At 45.4% G+C, this 23,712-nt stretch overlaps 1 protein-coding gene across 3 annotated transcripts in view; it reads right to left on the bottom strand.

Moving 5' to 3' along the window:
* LOC132392987 (sterol 26-hydroxylase, mitochondrial) overlaps positions 1-23,712 on the bottom strand; it is a 176,499-nt gene that overhangs the window by 20,462 nt on the left and 132,325 nt on the right. For all 3 annotated transcript variants that reach the window (XM_059967652.1, XM_059967651.1, XM_059967653.1), the window contains exons 4-7: positions 20,675-20,872; positions 12,030-12,193; positions 10,261-10,427; positions 6,879-6,960 (exon numbers count right to left, since the gene is read on the bottom strand). In XM_059967652.1, the coding sequence (XP_059823635.1) occupies positions 6,879-6,960; positions 10,261-10,427; positions 12,030-12,193; positions 20,675-20,872 (611 nt within the window). The remainder of the gene's footprint in view (positions 1-6,878; positions 6,961-10,260; positions 10,428-12,029; positions 12,194-20,674; positions 20,873-23,712) is intronic.

Raw genomic sequence — 23,712 nt, forward strand, 5'->3', positions numbered from 1 at the left:
TGAAATTAACGCGAGGGTGGGGGCTCACCACGAGGCACACCTGAGCAGAAGTGGTTTTGCAGGCATTAGAAATCACAGTGAGAGCAACGCTGTAAGTTAATAGATAATCGATATATTGAACTAAGATGTTAATGCCGATCCTGTTAAAAGTAACGACGGTCGATAATGTTTATGCTTTCGTTAGTTAAAGAGTTGCGGATAGTTTGCATTGAAGTGTATTTAAAGTAGTCAATGGAGCAGATAAACTCTGCCTGTATACTGCACCTTAGTGTAATGTAGTTATAGTCACCTTTGCAAGTATTTACAATTGAAATGTGATATTAAGGAAGGAACAAATACTGTATCAATCTTGTATTGTTTTATCAACAGTTTTCACCATATGTTAATGTGAAGAGTGAACAGTAAATGGTTAATCTTATTGCGATCTGGTCTCATTGACTGTGGTTTATCTCGACATTGAATTCGGCGTTATTAGTACACGCAAAGGAGAACGTTACAGTGAAAAAGCGGCATTATCAGGTGTTTCAAGTGCTGCAATGTCAGCTCGATCCAGCATCAAGTCGACGCCGCCCAGCGACAAGGGCAGTAAACCGACATCAAGTAAGCCCACCAGGCGTTATCAAGTGTTCCAAGTGCTGCAATGTCAGCTCGATCCGGGATCAAGTCGATGGTGCCCAGCGACAAGGGCAGTAGAGCGACATCAAGTAAGTCCACCCAGGCAAGAGCCAAGGCAGAAGCCGCCAAGGTGCGACTGCGTTACGCCAGACAAGAAGCAGTTTTGAAAATGGAACAGGCCACCAGAGAAGCCAAAATCCAGAAGGAAAAGGCCGCCAGACAAAGAGAAGAGGCCGCCAGACAAAGTGAAGCGGCCGCCAGAGAAGCCGAAATCCAGAAGGAAAAGGCCGCCAGACAAAGAGAAGAGGCCACCAGACAAAGTGAAACGGCCGCCAGAGAAGCCGAAACCCAGTTGGAAATGGCAAAAATATCGACAGAGTTGCAAGTGCTGCAGCTAGAAAGAGAAGAAGAAGCTGCCAAGGCGGAAGCAGAGTACATAGAAGAAGCTGAAGGGTCGCGTGATCTGACCGAAGTAAGATCTACTTTAGAAAGGACCAGACTGGAACGTACAAGCGACTATGTACAATCTCAAATAGACAGGCAGGCTCATCTCTCCTCTCCATACGTATTCGATAACTTCCCCAGCTACGAGGAACCTCAGAGAGTCACGATTGCATCACATCCATACGAGGAAGAAAATTTACCCTCGTGACTCCGTGATGAAGTCAAGAATGAAAGAGCTGACAACCGATACTTCTTGACACCAAACTTACAAAGTTTGATGCGAAGAGATGCAGAGGTCGAATCCAGGACGGCAAATTCCATGAGAAACGTGCGCTCTCAGTCATATAGGCGCCAACGTACTTCTCCAGCCCTCATGCCGCTTACAGCCGATCCCACGATGCAGTATTTAGCACGACGGGATCTCGTCACTTCGGGACTGTACCAGTTTGACGATAAACCTGAAAATTACAGTGCATGGTACTCCACATTCACCAACGCGATCGACGGAGTCCAGCTCAGTGCAACCCAAAGGTTGGACCTTATGGCGAAATGGCTGGGGAAAGAATCACGCGACCAGGTGAGACGCATACGTTCAGTGTACATCAACAAACCCGAACTAGCCTTAAGCAAAGCGTGGGAGAGACTTCGGGAGGACTATGGGTCCCCCGAAGCTATTGAAGCGGCGCTATATCGACGTCTGGAAAACTTTCCTAAGGTGTCAGCCAAAGATCACATTAAGTTAAGAGAATTCGGAGATTTACTCATGGAGATCCAAGGCGCCAAAGAAGATGGCTACTCAGCTGGTCTAGATACTCCATTCGGGATTAGACAAGTCGTGGACAAACTTCCTTTTGGGCTGCAGGACAGGTGGCTGTCCGTTGCTTTAGATTACAAGGAAGACCATGATGATCGATTTCCTCCCTTTGAGCTCCTCACTAGGTTTGTGTGCAAGGAGGCGAAGAAGCGAAACGACCCTAGCCTCGCGGGTCCAGGAAGCAGTACGATTTACACCAAGCCAGGTAGATCCTCTTCGAATGTTTTCAACATTGATAAACCCGTCTCAGTGCTCAAGACTGAAGCCCTTACAACTAACAACGACCCTAGCAAGGATTGTCCACCGCAAACCGACAATGCTCCTTCACCCCCACAACAGGACGGCGGGGAGGGAGAGGCTCACTCCAGGACAACAATTGTCAGCTCGAACTGTACAGAAGTTTGCAGTCAAGCTCAGTCAAGCCGTTCTTGTTCCAAGATCTGCCTCACTAAGGTGTACCCTAACGGAGCCAAAGACAAGGCCATCAAAGCCTATGTGATTCTGGACGATCAGAGCAATCGCTCACTAGTCAGACCAGAGTTCTTTAAATTGTTCAACACTGAGAGTGAGCGGTTCCCATACTACCTCAAAACTTGCTCAGGCAACATGGAAACCCAAGGAAGGAAGGCAGAAGGCATCCAGATCGAGTCCCTGGATGGTAAAGTCGTCATCTGTCTCCCTCCGCTCTTAGAGTGCGATGGAATCATGAATAACCGCACTGAGATCCCGACACCAAGTGCGGCGCTACACCAGCCACATCTCCACCACATCGCCAAACATATCCCAGAACTGGATCCAAAAGCGGAAATACTCCTGTTATTAGGAAGAGATGTAATCCGGGTACACAAGGTTAGGCAGCAGGTCAATGGACCACACGACGCCCTCTTTGCGCAACGCTTGGATCTAGGCTGGGTGGTGATAGGAGGGGTGTGCCCTGAAGACATACACAAACCGATGGTTAACACACTCAAGACCAATGTGCTAGAGAGTGGCCGCCATTCAATCTTTCAACCCTGCCCTAATGTCCCATGCATTAAGGAAGCACAACAAGATGTTAACAAGCGTAAAGTAACTGACGAGACGCTAGGTCAGTCAGTTTTCGTTCAAACCGAGCACGGAAACAAACTTGCACAATCAGCTCAAGATACCATTTCTTTAAAAACCAAAGACACCAAGGTCTTCAGAGATGAAGCAAATAATGGGGTTGCCCCATTGCCTTTCAGAGAACCACGCCAGCACTCACCAGATAACAAAGAGCAGGCAGTCAAACGGTTCACGTCCTTACGGAAAACCCGGAAAAGGAAACCTGAGATGCAGCAACGCACCCAATTGGCCCACGAGGTACTGTGCACCCTAATGGCGGAGGTCACAGCCATTATAAACGCACAATCACTCCTACCTGTGACCCAGAAAACCCCTTCATACTTTCGCCATCAATGCTCCTTACGCAGAAGGCAGGAGCACCTCCTCCACCAGGAGACTTCTCAGACAAGGATTTGTACACAAAGCAATGGAGACAAGTCCAGGCTCTGGCAAATCAGTTCTGGTCTCGCTGGAGACAAAAATATCTACCTTTGTTGCAACAGAGACAAAAGTGGACAGAACCCCGCAGGAATCTTCAAGTTGGAGATTTAGTCCTGCTCAGGGACAAGCAGATCACCCGCAACAGCTGGCCAATGGCCAGAATCACTGCTACATTCCCTAGCAGGGATGGACATGTCAGGAAGATCGAATTGAAGACTACCGACCAAGGCAATGTGAAAATTTACCAAAGGCCAGTTACAGAAGTTATTCTACTTCTACCTAATGACTGATTAAGAGACTAAGTTTTGTACTCTGTTCATTATGACCTTACGAAGGTCAAGCGGGGAGTGTGCTGTCTTTACGACAGTTATTTGGTTTATAATATTTTCGCTTAGTAATTCATTCGATAGTGTTTTCTAGTTAGAATTAGAAGTGTTTAAAGTATATTCATTGCAAGTAAAATATATCGGCATGCGATGACGTCACATCCGGTTTCGCCGCGTCTTGTGGAAAAGTACCGTTTTGAAATTAACGCGAGGGTGGGGGCTCACCACGAGGCACACCTGAGCAGAAGTTGTTTTGCAGGCATTAGAAATCACAGTGAGAGCAACGCTGTAAGTTAATAGATAATCGATATATTGAACTAAGATGTTAATGCCGATCCTGTTAAAAGTAACGACGGTCGATAATGTTTATGCTTTCGTTAGTTAAAGAGTTGCAGATAGTTTGCATTGAAGTGTATTTAAAGTAGTCAATGGAGCAGGTAAACTCTGCCTGTATACTGCACCTTAGTGTAATGTAGTTATAGTCACCTTTGCAAGTATTTACAATTGAAATGTGATATTAAGGAAGGAACAAATACTGTATCAATCTTGTATTGTTTTATCAACAGTTTTCACCATATGTTAATGTGAAGAGTGAACAGTAAATGGTTATTCTTATTGCGATCTGGTCTCATTGACTGTGGTTTATCTCGACGTTGAATTTGGCATTATTAGTACACGCAAAGGAGAACGTTACAGTTACTGAATGGTGTAATGCGTTTCTGTAGCTGAAATGTTTGGGCTATAATTGCAGATAAGGGGGAACTGACCAATGGAGAAATGTTATGCTACCTTGTATGTGTGAGCTGAGCAGGAGTTTGCGGTTCTTCGGGGAGGCGAGCGAGGAGGACAGACGTGTGAGGAGTGGACAGCGGTCCCAGGGTTCCTTATACTGGATGTTAACAGTTCGGATGGTGGCCAAAGGCTCGGAAGGTCATTGTGGATGGAACCGGAGGCGTGAGCTCCAACATATTAAAATATTATGTGCACAAACTGATAAACTTACTGATTTAGAACCTTTAGGTTATCTGTTTCTACTAACCCATCACTAAGAAATAACTATAAAGTTGCAATTATTTACTCGCCTTGGGTGTACTGTCTGATATTTGTGTTGTGAGCATGTACTGGGGGGCATTACACCGTATTTACACCGAAGTGTTGCACTGTTGGCAATGGTGAACGGGGGTAAATAGGGGGTACAGATGCTACACATATTATATGGCCGTAAACCATACACAAACATATTTGGCCATAAACAATATCCATATTACAGTGGAATTAAGAGGCATGAGAGAGGAGTTGGCCAAGGTTGATTGGTAAGGGACACTAGTAGGGATGACAGCAGAGCAACAATGGCTGAAATTTCTGAGAGCAGTTCAGAAGATGCAGGATAGATATATCCCAAAGAAGAAGTAGTATTCTGAAAGCAGAATGACTCAAACATGGCTAATGAGGAAAGGCAAAGCCAATATAAAAGCAAAGAGAGGGCATATAACAGAGCAAAAATTAGTGGGAAGTTAGAGGATTGGGAGGCTTTCAAATGCCAACTAAAAAAGTCATAAGGCTGAAAAAGATACCTTATGTAAGCTAGCCAATAATATTAAAGAGGATACCAAAAGTTTCTTCAGATACATAAAGAGTAAAAGATAGGCAAGAGTGGATATTAAACTGCTGGAAAATGATGCTCGAGAAGTAATAATGGAGGTCAAGGAAATGGCGGATGAACTGAGTAAGTTTTTTGCATCAGTCTTCACTGAGGAAGACGCAAGCAGTATGCTATAAGTTCAAGACTGTCAGGGGACAAAAGTGAGTGTAGTTGCTTATCACTAAGGAAGCTGAAAGGTCTGAAGGTAGATTCATCACCTGGACCAGATGGACTACACCCCAGGGTTCTGAAAGAGGTGGTTGAAGAGATCATGGAGGCATTAATAATGACCTTTTAAGAATCAATAGATTTTTGGCATGGTTCTGGATGACTGGAAAATTGCATAGTCTATTTTCTAAATGCAGAGAAAAATTTGAGGTGCAAAGGAATTTGAGAGTCCTCGTGGGATTCCCTGAGGGTTAATTTGCAGGTTGAGTCTATGGTGAGGAAGGTAAGCACAATGTTAGCATTCATTTCAAAGGGATTACAATATAAAAGCGAGGATGTAAAGTTGAGGCTTTATAAAGCACTTGTGAGGCCTGGCTTGGAGTATCGTGAGCAGATTTGGGCCCCTTATCTAAGGATGTGCTGAAACTGAGGATGGTTCAGAGGAGGTTCACGAGAATGGTTCCAGGAATGAAAGGGTTACCATATGATGACCGATTGATTGCTCTGGGCCTGTACTTACTGGAATTCAGAAGAATGAGGGGTGGGGGGGATCTCATTGAAAATATCATATTAAAAAGCCTTATTAGAGTGGATGTGAAGAGGGTGTTTCCTATAGTAGGCGAGTCTAGGATCAGAAGCACTGCCTCAGAGTAGAGGGACGTCCATTTAGAACTGAGATGAAGCAGAATTTCTTAAGCCAGAGAGTGGTGAATCTGTGTAATTTGTTGTCACAGGCGGCTGTGAAGGTCAAGTCATTGGGTATATTTAAGGCAGAGGTTGATAGATTCTTGATTAGTCGGGGCATGAAGGGTTAGTTATGGAGAGAAGGCAGGAGACTGGGGCTGAAAGAGAAATGGATCAGCCATGATGAAATGGCGGAGCAGACTCAATGGGTCAAATGGCCTAATTCTGCTCCTGTATCTTCTGGTCTTCTACCCAATGGGAGAGGGGGGAGAAGAGGTGAGTACTTCTCACAATACTCCAAGTGTCCAGGTGAGTAGGGTTTATGATTATACTGGCTGCTTTACTTAGGCAGAAAGAAGTATAGGCGGAGTCTGTAGAGGGGAGGTTAGTTTCTATGATGTGCTGAGCTGTGTCCACAACTCTCTGCAGTTCCTTGTGTTCTCACACAGAGCAGTTGCTGTACCAAGCTGTGACGCATCTCTGCCTTCTAGATTTGGCCTCCCCTATCCTGGGTAAAGATTGTAGCTATTTGCATTATCTGTGTCCGGTGTATACACTGCCATAATAGTTCACTGGGGTGACGTACCTTTGACCATATGTTAAGGGATAGACGCGTTATTCTACCATCAGTATTTATCTTACTGCTTCAGCTTGCACTCACGTTTTTAGGAAAGTGGTATCCTCCAACCGTGAGCTCCTTCTCCGTTACTACACGAGCATTGCCAGGTACCACTGGGTACAACCTAGGGCAAGGAAAGAAAAGGGGTTACTCCCCACGTGGGCAAACTTAGAACATGCTTGCATTCTGAGAGGAAGCAAAAGAGTGAGGGTCACGGGATATGGCAATGGCTCATAATGAGGAGAACACTGAACACAGAAGGTTGATACATTCTGGGCACCCTATAATATGGGGGCTGTGGAGACTGGAGAAGAGGTTTACTTTTGGTGAGGTTTTTGGCATTGAGAGAATCAAGAGATATGATATTAGTGCAGAAAGTGGGAATCAGTTATGACCTTAACAGCAGAGCTCAAATAAGCAGATTTATTTCCTACCATATGTTTAAGAAAGTGTAGCAAATTTCACAATCCAACAGAGGTCTCATATTTTGGAATTTCCTCCATAAATCTCAACATAACATTACTTAAGATGCTTCCCAAAACCTGTCAGATTGATACCCAGCAGGTCAGATAAATTGATTTACATGAATCTGTTCTCTGGTGTTTGATACTTCAGGATCTTTTCCCCAGGTTTAACACCAACAAGCATTCTTTTAAGGTTAGAGGGGGGAAGCTTAAACGTGATGCGAGGGGTAAGCTGTTTATGCAGAGAGTGGTAGATGGGTCACCAGGGGTTATGCTGGATTGGTGGAGTTCAAGAGGCTTTTAGGTAGACACATGAATATGAAGGGAATGGAGGGGGAGGGACACTGAAGCACAGTTTGTAGTTGGAAAGTGTTACTGCAGGACACAACCAAGGTATTTTTCTTCACAAAACAGGGAATAAATTTGATTTGAACAATTGCATAGAATGTGTGTATCATATTAGCACAGGACAGGCTCCACAGCCCATGATCCCTGTTCCCTGCTGATTGATCAGACCCCTTCACTGCATATGGTCTAAAAGTCTCTTAGATGCTCCAATGCTACCTGCGTCCACTCAGAGAGTTTGTATGTTCTCCCCATGACCACAGCGCGTTCCACACGCCCATGACTGTATGTAAAAAATCTTGCCTCTGCATCTCTTTTGTACTTTACCGCTCTCACCTTAAATACTCTAGTGCAGGTCAGAGATTCAATAAAACATAGCAAACAGGAGTAGGATAAGGCCTTTGGGCCTTTTAAACTGGCTCTGCTGTTCGCAGAGATTCGGTCATAGATTCAAAGATTGATACAGCATAGAAACAGTCCATTCAGCCCAACTCTCCCTTGCTGACCAAGTTGCTTATCTAAGTTTTCCTACACTTGGCTCATATCTTCATAATCTTTCCAGTCCATAGACCATTCCATAAAACCATACCACATGGGAGCAGAATCAGGCCATTCGGCCATCAAGTCTGCTCTGCCATTCTATCATGGCTGATTTATTGTCCCCCTCAACCCCATTCTCCTGCCTTCTCCCTGCAACACAGAGCATAGAACATCGTAGAAGAGTACAGAATTTATGGCCCACAATGTTGTGCCAACCTTTTGACCTACTCGAACCTTGATCAATCCAGTCTTCTACAGTCCTCCATCTTTCTACATTCCACCTGCCTATCTAAGAGTTTCTTAAATTTCCCTAATGTATTTGCCTCTATCACCACCCTTGGCAGGGTGGTCCACACATTCCCCAGCACCACCACACTCCTCTGGTTGGCAGAGCTTGTTCTAACTCTCAATAACTTCTCCTTTGGTTCTTCCCACTTTCTCCAGATCAAGGGTGTAGCCATGGGCACTCGCATGGGCCCCAGCTATGCCTGCCTCTTTGTGGGTTATGTGGAACAGTCTATGCTCCAAATCTATACTGGCACCATTCCCCAACTTTTCCTCCGCTACATTGACGACTACATTGGTGCTGCTTCCTGCACCCATGCTGAGCTCGTCAATTTCATCAACTTTGCTTCTAAATTTCACCCAGCCCTTAAATTCACTTGGTCCATCTCGGACACTTCTCTCCCCTTTCTTGATCTCTCAGTCTCCATCTCTGGAGTCAGACTATCCACTGACATCTTCTACAAACCCACTGACTCCCATAACTATCTTGACTATACCTCCCTACCCTGCCCAATGCAAAAATGCCATTCCCTATTCCCAGTTCCTCCATCTCCGCCGCATCTGCTCCCAGGATGAGGCATTCCATTCCAGGACTTCTCAAATGTCCTCTTTCTTTCAGGATTGTGGTTTCCCTTCTGGCGTCATCAAAGATGCCCTCACCCGCATCTCCTCCACTTCCCGCACTTCAGCCCTTAACCCATCCTCCCGTCACCACAACAGGAACAGGGTTCCCCTTGTCCTCAACTACCACCCCACCAGCCTCCGGATCCAACACATTATCCTCCGCAACTTCCGCCACCTTCAACAGGACCCCACCACCAAGCACATCTTTCCCTCCCTACCCCTCTCAGCTTTTCACAGGGATTGTTCCCTCCGCGACTACCTGGTCCACACGTCCCTCCCCACAGAACTCCCACCTGGCACATCCCTGCAAGCGCAAATGCTACACCTGTCCCCACACCTCCCCCTTACCACCATTCCAGGCCCCAGACAGTCCTTCCAGGTGAGGCAACACTTCTCTTGTGAGTCTGCTGGAGATGTCTATTGCATCCGGTGCTCCCGGTGCGGCCTCCTCTACATCGGCGAGACCCAATGCAGATTGGGGGACCGCTTCGTCGAGCACCTACGCTCCATCCGTCACAATAGACAGGACATCCCGGTTGCCACCCACTTCAAATCTGCCTCTCATTCCCATCTAGATATGTCCATACATGGCCTCCTCTACTGCCATGATGAGGCCAAACTCAGGTTGGAGGAGCAACACCTCATCTACCGTCTGGGTAGCCTCCAGCCTGGTGGTATGAACATTGAATTCTCCAATTTCCAGTAATTCCCTCCCCCTCCCCCTATCCCAGGACCCTCTCTGCCTCTCTCCCCTTTCAACTTTCTGCTTCTTTATCTCTATAGTTCTTTCATGCTAATCCCCTCCCCCTCCCCCCTTTATCTTTCCTCTGATCGGTTTTCTACCTGGCACCTGTAGGCCCTACCCCCTCCCCTATCTCTATTACTGGGCTTCGGCCATTAATATGGCCAGGAATGGCTCTTCCCCCCCATTCCTGATGAAGGGTCTCGTCCCAAAACATTGGCTACTCTTTTCTCACAGATGCTGCCTGGCCTGCTGAGTTCTTCCAGTGTTGTGTACATATTCTACCTCTGACATCCCTCCTATATTTTCATCTGAAAATTATGCTCCCTTGTATTAACATCTCCCATTCCATTCCAATAGAAATGAATTATTGCAAAGGAGAAGAGTGAGACCAGGGGAGTGGGAACAGAAATCCATGTCTTACCGAAGGGTTTCTTTGACCACCGCTTTCAACAGGGGCATGTGGCTGAAATCCTTGGCGAGTGGAATTTGGTCTCCTGGAATAATGCTGTTGATTTCTTCATAGAGTTTTTGCTGAATGGCTGGCTCCTTTGCCAGATTGTACAGGATCCAAGAGGTTGTATTTGATGTCTGAAAAGAAAAGACAATTCCTTCACTAGAGCTTACACAGAACACCACAGCACAGTGCGAGCTCTTCTGTCCATTACGTTGTGCTGACCTTTTAACCTGCTCTAAGGCCAATCTAATCCTTCTCTGCCACATAGCCCTCCATTGTTCTATCATCCACAAGACCATAAGATATAGGAGCAGAATTAGGCCATTCAGCCCATTGAATCTGCTCTGCCATTGCATCATGGCTGATTTATTATTCCTTTCAACCCCATTTTCCTGCCTTGTCTCCATAACCTTTCACAAGTCCTTACCAATCAAGAACTGGGGCAGTACAGTAGCATGGTGGTTAGCACAATGCTTTACAGTTTGAGTGATCAGGGTTCAATTCCCACCACTGCCTGTAAGGAGTTTCTACATTCTGGTTTCCTCCGGGTGCTCCGGTTTCCTCCCACAGTCCAAACTCATACCAATGGAATGTTAATTGGTCATTGTAAATTGTCCCATGATTAGCTAGGGTTAAATTGGAGGACGGCTCGGCGGCACCACTCAAATGCCCAGACAGGCCTATTCTGTGCTGTATCTCAATAAATTAATAAAATAGAACAAGCTCCACTCTAAATCTACCCACTGACTTGGACTCCACAGCCCTCAGTGGCAATGAAATCCACAGATTCACTACCCTGTGGCTAAAGAAATTTCTGCTCATCTCTGTTCTAATGAAACATCCTTGTTTTCTGAGAGTCTACATTCTGGCCCTAGACTCCACAACTATTGGAAACATCACCTCCATGGCCACACTGTCCAGGCTTTTCAATATTCAACAGATTTCAGTGATTTTGTGGAAGCTGGAGTACCTTGAGGTGCTGGAAGCTGAACATCCATTGATTGTTGAAGCGGATTTTGGCCCAAAGAGGCTGTTTCTATGCAGATTTATCCTATTACCATTGGTAGCTAATACAGAATGGGTTTAAGAGATAAGATGTTGCATCTTCAAGATTCAGCCGAGCAGCTGAGCTTGGAGCATTGCCATTAAAAGCATCATCCATCATCAAGGAACTCCACCATCCAGTCCATGCTCTTTTCTAGCTGCTTCCATCAGAAAGTTGGTAGAGGAGCCCTAGGTCCCACACCACCAGGATCAATAACAGTAATTACTCCACAACCATCAGGCTCCTGAACCAGTGTGGATAATTTCACTCATCTCAGTGCTGAACTGATTCCACAAACTATGGACTTACTGTGAAAGATTCAACACTGAACTGCTTCACTATCTCTGGACTCACAGATGCGGATTTGACACTGAACTAATTCCACAAACTATGGACTCATAGTCAAGGGCTCTACACCTCATGTGGTTAAAATTATTCATGTACTTAGTTATTTACAATTTTTTTGTATTTGCATAATTTGTCTTCTTTTGCACATTGGTTGTTCGTCAGTGTTTGTGTGTAATTTTTCATTCATTTGATAGTGTTTCTTTGTTCTACTCAAATGCCAGCATGAAAATGAATCTCAGGGTAGTCTATGGTGACATATATATTCTTTGATAATAAACTTACTTTGAACTTTGAATTTTGTTCTCTTTGATCTAAACATTATTAAAGAACCTGCTTCTCTTACCGTGTCCACTGCAGCCAACAGTAATTCAGACAAACTGCCGTAGATGTCCAAGGGTGTCATTTTGGTGTTGGTCAACAAGTATGTGAGATACTCCCCACTCACTTCAACTCCCTTCTCCATTTTTTCCTGGACCTCCTTCATCTTCTTGTTGACGAGCTTCTCAGCTAAATATCAAAAAAGTGCAATTCATTAGATCCGGTAAGGTAATTGGTGGTCAGCATGCAGCACCAGCAGGTCAGTGGGAGCCATGCCACAAGCTCCAGCAGGAGTTGGGAAACCCCCCCTGACTGTCTGTCAACTCCAGCAGATCTGCAGGAGTTGGGCATTCCTCTACCCTCATGCTCCAGCAGACCTGCAGGAGTTGAACTCTTCCATGTCCCACATCTCCAGCAGATATGCAGGAATTGACCACCACACATTGTACAAGCTCTAGCAGATCTGCATGAATTCAAATGTCCATCCCTTACAAGAATTGAACTCCCCATTCTTCATCTCCAGCAGACCTGCAGGATTTGAATTCCCCTGTCCTTCACCTCCAGTGAACCTGCAGGAATAGAATGCCCTGTTCCTCACCTCCAGCAGACCTGCAGGAATGGAACTTTCCCCTGTCCCTCATCTCCAGTAGACCTGAGTAACTTAATTAACCCCTGTCCCTCACCTCCACCAGACCTACAAGAATTGACCTCCCCACACCCCACAAGCTCCAGCAGGCCTGCAGAAATGGAACTCCCCTGTCCCTTGCCTCCAGCAGACCTGCAGAAGTTGACCTACACAAAACCACATAGTTACAATGTATAGTTACAACAGTGCAAACAATAGCATGTTGTAACTATATGTGGTTTTGTGCAGGTCTTGTGGCTTTCGTTTTTGGTCTTGTTTGTCTGGTGGGTTTGGAGCTCCTTTCCAGGAACGCGCTAGATGGTAGCACGATATTAATACACAGCAGCCTCTCCGGACTCTGGACTTGGGGATTTCCAAACGTTATGTGGATTTTCTGGTGTAGTCTGTTTTGTCATATGCTTTTGTGATATCATTCTGGAGGAACGTTGTCTCATTTTTTAACTGCATTGCATTTGTGGTCTCTAAATGACAATAAACTGAATCTGAATGTAGTCAGAGACACCACCTAACCCAATCGTTCTCTCTTCTCTCTCCCATCAGGCAGAGGATCAATAGCCTGAAGGCACACACCACCAGGCTCACGGACGGCTTCTACTCATTGTTATAAGATTATTAAATAGTTCCTAGAATGACAAGTTGGAATCTTCATCCCACAGTCTACCTCATTATGATCTTGCACCTGCACTCCATTTTCCCTGTGGCTGTTACTTTACTCTGCATCGTTATTGTTTGACCCTGTTCTGCACTGAGCAATGATCTGATCCCAATGACCAGTATGCAAGACAAGTTTTTGTAACTGTATCTCAGTACATGTGACAATGATAAGTCAGTATCATCTGGTCAGGGAGAGTGAGGAGGAGATAGAGAAGAGCTTCAGGCAGGTAGTCACCCCGGGACCACAGGAGACAGAGAAGTGGGTAACAGTCAGGAGAGGGAAGGGAAAAAGCAGGTGCTGGAGAGTGGCTGTCCCCCTTAACAAGTATTTCTACTTGAGTGCTGTTGGGGGGGTGATGGCCTACCTGGGGGAAGCAACAGTGGTCTTGCCTCTGGCCCTGTGGCTCAGAAGGGTAGGGAAAGGAAGAGGATGGCAGTAGTGTTAGGGGACTCTATAGTTAGGGGGTCAGGCAGGCAATTCTGTGGATGCAAGAAAGAAGCACGGATGGTAGTTTGCCTCCCAGCTGCCAGGGTCTGGGATGTTCCTGATCGCGTCCATGATATCCTGAAGTGGGAAGGAGAACAGCCAGAGGTCGTGGGACATATTGGTACCAACGACATAGGTAGGAAAAAGGAGGAGGTCCTGAAAACAGACTACAGGGAGTTAGGAAGGAAGTTGAGAAGCAGGACCACAAAGGTAGTAATCTCGGGATTACTGCCTGTGCCATGTGACAGTGAGTACAGTGAGAAGCTGGAGGATAAATGTGTGGCTGAGGGATTGGAGCAGAGGACAGGAATTCAGATTTCTGGATCTTTGGGACCTCTTCTGGGGCAGGTGTGACCTGTACAAAAAGAACAGGTTGTACTTGAATCCAAGGGAGACCAAAATCCTGGCAGGGAGGTTTGCAAAGGTTATTGGGAAGAGTTTAAACTACAATTGGTGGAGGGTGGGAACTGAAGTGATGGAGGAAAGGGAGGTTGGCTCACAAATAGAGAAAGCTTGGAGACAGTGCGAGTGGGAGGATAGGCAGATGATAGAGAAGGGATACACTCAGTCCGATGGTTTGAGATGTGTCTTATTTTAATGTAAGAAGTATCATGAATAAAGCAGATGAGCTTAGAGCGTGGATCAGCACTTGGAGCTATGATGTTGTGGCCATTACAGAGAATTAGATGGTGCTGGGGCAGGAATGGTGACTTCAAATGCCAGGCTTTAGATGTTTCAGAAAGGATGGAGGGAGGCAAAAGAGGTGAGGGTGTGGCACTGTTGATCAGAGATAGTGTCACAGTTTCAGAAAAGGAGGAAGTCATGGAGGGATTGTCTACAGAGTCTCTGTGGGTGGAAGTTAGGAACAGGAAGGGGTCAACAACTCTGCTGGGTATTTGTTATAGACCACCCAGTAGTAACAGGGACATTGAGGAGCAGATAGCAAAACAAATTCTGGAAAGGAATAATAACAGGGTTGTTGTAGTGAGGGATTTTAAGTTCCCAAATATTGATTTTCATCTCCTTAGAATGAGGGGTTTAGATGGGGTGGAGTTTGTTAGGTGTGTTCAGGAAAGTTTTTTGACACAATATGTAGATAAGTCTACAAGAGGAGAGGCTGTACTTGAACTGGTATAGGGAAATGAACCTGATCAGGTGTCAGATCTCTGTGGGAGAGCATTTTTGGAGATGGAGATCACAATTCTATCTCCTTTACCATAGCATTGGAGAGGGATAGGAACAGACAAGTTAGGGAAACGTTTCATTGGAGTAAGGGGAACTATGAGGCTATCAGGCAGGAACTAGGAAGCATAAATTGGAAACAGATGTTATCAGGGAAACGTACCGAAGAAATGTGGCAAATGTTCAGGGGATATTTGCGTGAGGTTCTGAGTTGGTATGCTCCAATGAGATAAGGAAAGGATGGTAAGGTACCAGATCCATGCTGCACAAAGGCTATTGTAAATCTAGTCAAGAAGAAGAGCTTAAGAAAGGGTCAAAAAACTAGGTAATGATAGAGATCTAGAAGATTATAAGGCTAGCGGGAAGGAGCTTAAGAATGAAATTAGGAGAGCCAGAAGGGGTCATGAGAAGGCCTTGGCGGACAGGATTAAGGAAGACCCCAAGGCATTCTACAAGTATGTGAAGAGCAAGAGGGTTAGACGTGAGAGAAAAGGACCAATCAAGTGTGACAGTGGAAAAGTGTGAATGGAACCAGAGGAAATGGCAGAGATACTTAATGAGTACTTTGCTTCAGTATTCACTACAGAAAAGAATCTTGGTGATTGTAGGGATGAATTACAGTGGACTGAAAAGCTTGAGCATGTAGATATTAAGAAAGAGGATGTGCTGGAGCTTTTGGAAAGCATCAGGTTGTTTAAGTCATCGGGACCGGACTGGATGTACCCCATGTACCTTAGGCTACTGTAGGAAGCGAGGGAGGAGATTGCTGAGCCTCTGGCGATGATCTTTGCATCATCAATGAGGACAGGAGAGGTTCCAGAGGATTGGAGGGTTGCAGATGTTGTTCCTTTATTCAAGAAATGGAGTAGGGATAGCCCAGGAAATTATAGGCCAGTGAGTCTTACATCAGTTGATGGAAAAGATCATGAGAGGCAAGATTTATGAACATTTTGAGAGGATTAGTAATAGTCAGCATGACTTTGTCAAAGGCAGGTCGTGCCTTACGAGCCTGATTGAATTTTTTGAGAATGTGACTAAACACATTGATGAAGGAAGAGCAGTAATGTAGTGTATATGGATTTCAGTAAGGCATTTGATAAGATACCCTGTGCAAGACTTGTTGAGAAAGTAAGGAGGCATGGGATCCAAGGGGACATTGCTTTGTGGATTCAGAACTGGCTTGCCCACAGAAGGAAAAGTGTGGTTGTAGATGGGTCATTTTCTGCATGGAGACCAGTGACCAGTGGTGTGCCTCAGGGATCTGTTCTGGGACCCCAACTCTTCATGATTTTTATAAATGACCTGGATGAGGAAGTGGAGGGATGGGTGAGTAAATTTGCTGATGACACAAAGGTTGGGGGTGTTGTGGATAGTGTGGAGGGCTGTCAGAGGCTACAGCGGTTCATTGATAGGATGCAAAACTGGGCTGAGAAGTGGCAGATGGAGTTCAAACCAGATAAGTGTGAGGTGGTTCATTTTGGTAGGTCAAATATGATGGCAGAATATAATATTAATGGTAAGACTCTTGGCAGTGTGGAGGATCAGAGAGACCTTGGAGTCCGAGTCCATAGGACACTCAAAGCAGCTGCACAGGTTGACTCTGTGGTTAAGAAGGCACACGGTGTATTGGCCTTCATCAATCGTGGGTTTGAGTTTAAGAGCTGAGAGGTAATGTTGCAGCTATATAGGACCTTGGTCAGACCCCACTTGGAGTACTGTGCTCAGTTCTGGTTGCCTCACTACAGGAAGGGTGAGGAAGCCATAGAAAGGGTGCAGAGGAGATTTACAAGGACGTTGCCTGGATGGGGGAGCATGCCTTATGAGAATAGGTTGAGTGAACTCGACCTTTTCTCCGTGGAGCGACGGAGGATGAGAGGTGACTTGATAGAGGTGTACAAAATAATGAGTGGCATTGATCATGTGGATAGTCAGAGGCTTTTTCCCAGGGCTGAAATGGCTAGCATGAGAGAGCATAGTTTCAAATTGCTTGGAAGAAGGTACAGAGGAGATGACAGGGGTAAGTTTTTTACGCAAAGGGTAGTGAGTGCATGGAAGGGGCTGCCAGCAGCAGTGGTGGAGGCGGAAACGATAGGGTCTTTTAAGAGACTCCTGTAGCTTAGAAAATAGAGGGCTATGGGGAAAGCCTAGGTAGTGCTAAGGTAAGGACATGTTTGGCACAGCTTTGTGGGCTGAAGGACCTGTATTGTGCAGTAGGTTTTCTATGTTAATACCAATACCATTTCCGAATGGTGCACGTTAGAATACAGAGCAGTATAAATCAGTGAAGTACAACATTTAGACAAGTTGCTCTTTGTCGACACAAGAGATTGTGGGTGCTATCATCTGGAACATTGAACATGCGTAGAACATACGTTCCTGTAGCCTATTTATTAGGTACACCTGTCCACATCAGTAATGTAAATACCTCATCAGTCAATCATGTGGCAGCAACTCAATGCACAGAAGCATGCAGACATGATCAAGAAACTCAGTTGTTGTTCAGACCAAACATCAGAATGGGGAAGAAATGTGATCTAAGTTGCTTTGATCTTGAAATGATTGTTGGCACCAGAGAGAATGTTTTGAAGATCTCAGAAACTTCTCATTTCCTGAGATTTTCGTGCACAACAGGCTCTAAAGTTTGTGTGAAATACAAAAAACACCCCATGAGCAGTAGTTCTGTGGGCAAATGCTTTGTTTTGAGAGGTCAGACGAGCGTTGCTAGACTGGTTCAAGCTGACAGGAAGGCAACAGTAAGTCAAAGAACAAGGCATTACAACACTGGTGTGCAGAAGAACATCTGTGAACGCACAAAGAGTCGAGCTTTGAAGTGGATGGGCTAATGCAGCAGAAGACCATGAACATTCACTCAGTGGGCAGTTTGTTTGGCACAGGATGTACCCAATAACGTGGCCACTGAGTGTAGTGTACTGCACAGGTCTTTCAATGATGGAGCCAACTATGATGCAAAATTAAACTGGATATCTGCCTGCACATGACCCATAGCCCCCACGTTCACGTGCCTATCAGAATGCAGGAGGTGGGGTTTTGATACAGAGAGTGGGTGGCTTCTGTGGAAACCCTCGTCCCGGCTGGTGGTAGAGGCAGCTGCATTACCGGCGTTTAAGAAGCTCCTAGGTAATCACACGGATGATTAAAAAAATTAGGGGATGTAGGAAGGAAGGGTTAGATTGATCTTGGAGTAGGCTAAAAGGTCAGCACAACATCATGGGCTAAAGGGCCTATACTGTACAGTATTATTCTATGTCTTTTCAACACCACAGTGATATCTGCTTCCATTACATTCCCAGGCACTGTTCCAGGCAACTGTGGCCTCATAAATCTCTTTTAAACTTTAAATACCTCATCAGGGGAGGGAGAAGGATGTGTCAACAATACAACACACACAGAATGCTGGTAGAACACAGCAGGCTAGGCAGCATCTATAAGGAGAAGCACTGTCGACGTTTCGGGCCGAGACCCTTCGTCAGGACTAACTGAAAGGAAAGATACTAAAAGATTAGAAAGTAGTGGGGGGAGGGGGAAATGCGAAATGATAGGAGAAGACCGCAGGGGGTGGGATGAAGCTAAGAGCTGGAAAGGTGATTGGCGAAAGTGATACAGAGCTGGAGAAGGGAAAGGATCATGGGACGGGAGGCCTCAGGAGAAAGAAAGGGCAGGGGAGCACCAGAGGGAGATGGAGAACAGGCAAACAACTAAATATGTCAGGGATGGGGTAAGAAGGGGAGGAGGGGCATTAACGGAAGTTAGAGAAGTCAATGTTCGTGCCATCAGGTTGGAGGCTACCCAGCCGGTATATAAGGTGTTGTTCCTCCAGGTGAAGTGTCGCCTCACCTGGAAGGACTGTCTGGGGCCCTGAATGGTGGTGAGGGCGGAAGTGTAAGGGCAGGTGTAGCACTTGTTCACTTGTTCCGTTTACAAGGATAAATGCCAGGATGGAGATCGGTGGGAAGGGATGTGGGGGGGGTGAGTGGACAAGGGAGCCGCATAGGGAGCGATCCCTGTGGAAAGCAGAAAGATGGGGGAGGGAAAAATGTGCTTGGTAGTGGGATCCCATTGGAGGTAGCGGAAGTTAGGGAGAATTATACGTTGGACCCGGAGGCTGGTGGGGTGGTAGATGAGGACAAGGGGAACACTATCCCGAGTGGGGTGGCAGGTGGATGGGGTGAGGGGAGATGTGCGGGAAATGGGAGAGATGCGTTTGAGAGCAGAGTTGATGGTGGACGAAGGGAAACCCCTTTGTTTGAAAAAGAAAGACATCTCCTTCGTCCTGGAAAGAAAAGCCTCATCCTGAGAGCAGATGCGGCGGAGATGGAGGAATTATGAGAAGGGGATAGCCTTTTTGCAAGAGACAGGGTGGGAAGAGGAATAGTCCAGGTAGCTGTGAGAGTTGTCCTAGACTATGAGACTGTGAGAGTCAACAATTCAAGTGTGTAAGTAATTCACAGTGCCTGGGAATTATCAGTCATTTTACAATGCACACCCGCTGGTAAACTATTCTCGAGGATCGTGCCCCTTCCACTTTCTGTACTGTTTGGGTGTGGTTTTATTTCTTTAGGCACTTTTGGAATCAGCACATAATACCCACAGGTTCAGATTCAGATTGCAGCAGGCCCTTCCATCCACTACGTTCAGCCAATCTTTTAACTACTGTAAGATCAATCTAACCCTTCCCTCCTGCACAGCCCTCCATTTCCCTATCATCCATGTACCTATCTAAGGGTTTCTTAAGTACGCTTAATGTATCTGTCTCTACCACCACACCTGGCATGGCATTCCATGCACCCACCACTCTCTGTGTAAAGAAAACACCTCTCACATCCCCTCTATACTTGCCCCCAATCACCTTAAAATTATGATAAACATTTAAATATTCTTCTATTTAAAACAAGACAAAGCATTTTATTACATACAACCACTCTAAGTCTGCCTCTTACACTTCATGTTAAAGAAGGTGAAGAGGTTGTATTCTGACCTCAGGCTCTGTCTGTGTGGAGTTTGCACATTCTCCCTGTCACTGCATGGGGTCCCCCATGTTTCCCTCCAATGTCCCAAAGACATGTGGGTTGGTAGGTTAATTGGCCGAGATGGCCTGTTTCCATGCTGTAATTGTTTTATGGTTAAAGGTGAGTGGAAGAATCGAGGGGAAGTTAGAGTCATAGAAAAATGCTGTGCAGAAACAGGCCCTTCGGCCCATCTTGTTCCTGTTGAACCATTTAAACTGCCTAGTCCCATTGGCCTGCACCTGTATTATAATCCTTCATACCCCTGCTATCCACTAAACATTGAAATCCAGCTCGCACTTGCACTGGCAGCTTGTTCCACACTCTCACCACCCTCTGAGTGAAGACGTTTCCCTTCACATTCCTCTTCAATATTTTAATATTTAGGAGAAATTTGGAAAATTACATGGAGGGGGAGTGGGTATGGAGAGCTATGATTCAAGTGGAGATCAATGGGACTAGACAGATTAATGGCTCAGCACAAAATAGATGGGCCAAAGGGTCTGTTTCTGTGTTCTATGACTTTAAGCATCTCTCTCTTTCATCTCCGGTAAAAGTAAGTCATCCTGACTCACACGGGACTGTCAAAGAAGAGAACAAATGGTGCCACTCTCCCATCAACTTGTCCTGTTTTAAACCTGCTCAAATTAATAACACTGCAACTAATTTCATCTTACTGATATAAAAGATATAGTCCCACGCAGCTATAAACCTTTTCCAAATGGGAATGTATTTCCATATTGCTTTGGGAAAGAAGACGATTAAAGCTGAGCAGTAGAACATCTCAAAGACAGATGCAATAAACTTCTGTGTCTCCTCAGGAATGGTTTCTTCCAGACATCCCATCCTTGTTTCAAACAGAATGGTGCAGATTCCTAGGAAAAACAAGGTAGAACAAGTACCGTCAGCATTTATGTGCATTTTCATTGATGCTATTGTGAAATGAATCTCAGGGTACATGGTGATGTACTTTAATAATAAATTTACTTTGAACTTCGAGAGAGGTGTCTAAAATAAGAAGATATGGGTCAAGGGTAAGGGTTAAAAGATTGCAAGGGATTTGAGGAACTTTGGATCAATTTTAGAGTACACTGCCCAAGAACGTGATGGAAACAAATGCTCACAACATTTGCAAGTATTTAATGGGAAACCCAAATAAAAATAAGGTAGGGACAAGTGGAGCGGACCGGTGTTGCAGTGGGGAGGCTTTGGCTTAAAAGGTTGAGGTAAGTACAAGCTCGAATGAGAAAAGATTCTTCTCCATTTTTCATCCTTTAGGACACAGTTAATGCAATGAGAATGGCTCCAGGGGCTGTGTTGTGTTCTTTGTGTGAGATGTGAGAACTTTGGGAGAACCCAGCCTCCCAGATATCCACATCCGCACCAAGTACACTGAGTTACAGCTCCTTAGAGAATGCGTTCAGAAACTGGAGCTGCAGGTCAATGACCTTCAGTGCATACAGGCTAGACTAAGGTATGTATGAGAAGCTAGACTGGACTGCCAACACAGATGCCCTGTGCAGGAAAGCACAGAGTCGACTGTACTTCCTCAGAAGGCTGGCGTCATTCAATGTTTGTAGTGAGATGCTGAAGATGTTCTATCAGTCAGTTGTGGAGAGCATCCTCTTCTTTGTGGTGGCGTGCTGGGGAGGCAGCATTAAGAAGAGGGATGCCTCATGTCTTAATAAGCTGGTAAGGAAGGCGGGCTCTGTCGTGGGCACAGAACTGGAGAGTATGACATCGGTGGCAGAGCAGAGGGCGCTGAGTAGGCTACAGTCAATCATGGAAAACCCTGAACATCCTCTGCACAGCACCATCCAGAGACAGAGAAGCAGCTTCAGCGGCAGGTTGCTGTCAATGCAATGCTCCTCAGACAGGATGAAGAGATCATTACTCTCCAAAGCCATTCGGCTCTACAATTCAACCACCAGGGGCAAGACATGTTAAAGTGCTGGGGTTAGGACTGAGCTTAAGTTACCACTCAATGCACTTAGTAAACTATTTAAGAACTTTTTAAAAGCTATTTATTAATGCTTTTTGGGAGGGTGATTTTAGATGTATATCATGTTTATACTGAGTTAAATACTGTATGTAATTAGTTTTGCTATAATAAGTGTATGGGACACTGGAAAAATGTTGAATTTCCCCTTGGGGATGAATAAAGTATCTATCTATTTATCTATCTATCTATCTACAGGCAAACGAGGAGCTGATAGGTAGGAGCTACAGGGAGGTAGTTACCCTAAGTTGTAGGAGGCAGATATGTGGGTGTCTGTCAGGAGAGGGAAAGGAAATGGGCAGCCAATGAAGAGTACCCCTGTAGCCGATCCCCTCAATACTTATTATTTGGATACCGTTGAGGGGGATGACCTACCAAGGGGCTTCTGCAGCATCCAGGTCTGTGGTGTTGTGGATCAGAAGGGAAGGAGGGAGAAGAGGACTTCAGTAGTGAAGGGGGATTCCATTGTTAGAGGAGTAGACAGAAGATAGAGAGACCCAAATGGTATTTAGCCTCCTGGGTGCCAGGGTCAAGGATGTCTCGGACTGGGTCCATGGCATTCTGAAGGGGAAAGGTGGAAAGCCAAAAGCCTTGATATGTATTGGCACTAATGACAAGGTAGGAAAACGGAGGAGCTCCTGAAGAGAGAATTTAGGGATCTGGTTCAAAAGCTGAAAGGCAGGACCTCCAGAGTAATAACCTTGGAGGTCCACATGCCAGTGAGAATAAGAATAGATTGATTATTCAGATGAATGTGTGGCTGAGGGACTGGTGCAGTGGGGAGAACTTCAAAATTTTGAACCATTGGGATCTCTTCTGGGGAAGGAATGACCTGTACAAAAGTAAATGGTTATAGCTAAACCCAAGGGGGACCAATATCCTTGCAGTAAGGTTTGACAAGAGTAGTTCTGGAGGATTTAAATTAATTTAGCAGGAGGATGGCATCCGGGGCAGCTGGTATACAAGCACATGTGGTGTGTGGTGAGAAAGGACAGGCAGATGGCAAGGCAAAATTGCAGACAGTGGGATGAGTTTCAACATGGGGACAAAATGGAAAAGGGTTACAAAAGGTATTATTTGAATGCATGCAGGATACAGAATAAGGAAGCTGATCTTATTAGAGACTGGCAGGCATGTTGTGGGCATCACTGAGTCGTGGCAAAAAGAAAATTATAGTTGGGAGTATAACATTCAAAGTTACACATTGTATCGAGAGGACAGGCAGGTAGGCAGAGTGGATGGCATGGCTCCAAGATATGATATCAAATCCTGAGAAAGAGGTGACACAAGATTGGAAGATGTAGACTCCTTGTGGGTAGAGTTAAGATCTGCAAGGGTAAAAAGACACTGATGGGAATTATATACAGGTCTCCAAACAGTAACCAGATGTAGGCTACAAATTATAATGTGAGATAGAAAAGGCGTATAAAGGACAGTGTTATGATAGTCCTGGGGGATTTCCATATGCAGGTCGATTGGGAAAATCAGGTTGGTGTTGGACCTCAAGAGAGAGGATTTGTAGAATGCCTATGAGATGGCTTTTTGAGCCCACGAGGGCAAAGGGTATTCTAGATTGGATCTTGTGTAATGATGAAGATTTGATTAGGAAGGTCAAGGTAAAGGAACCCTTAGGAGACAGTGGTCATAACATGATAGAATTCACCCTGCAATTTGTGCGGAAGAAGCTAAAGTCAGACATATCAGTATTACAATGAA

Source organism: Hypanus sabinus, chromosome 4 (assembly GCF_030144855.1).
Source record: "Hypanus sabinus isolate sHypSab1 chromosome 4, sHypSab1.hap1, whole genome shotgun sequence".
NCBI classification, from domain to species: domain Eukaryota; kingdom Metazoa; phylum Chordata; class Chondrichthyes; order Myliobatiformes; family Dasyatidae; genus Hypanus; species Hypanus sabinus.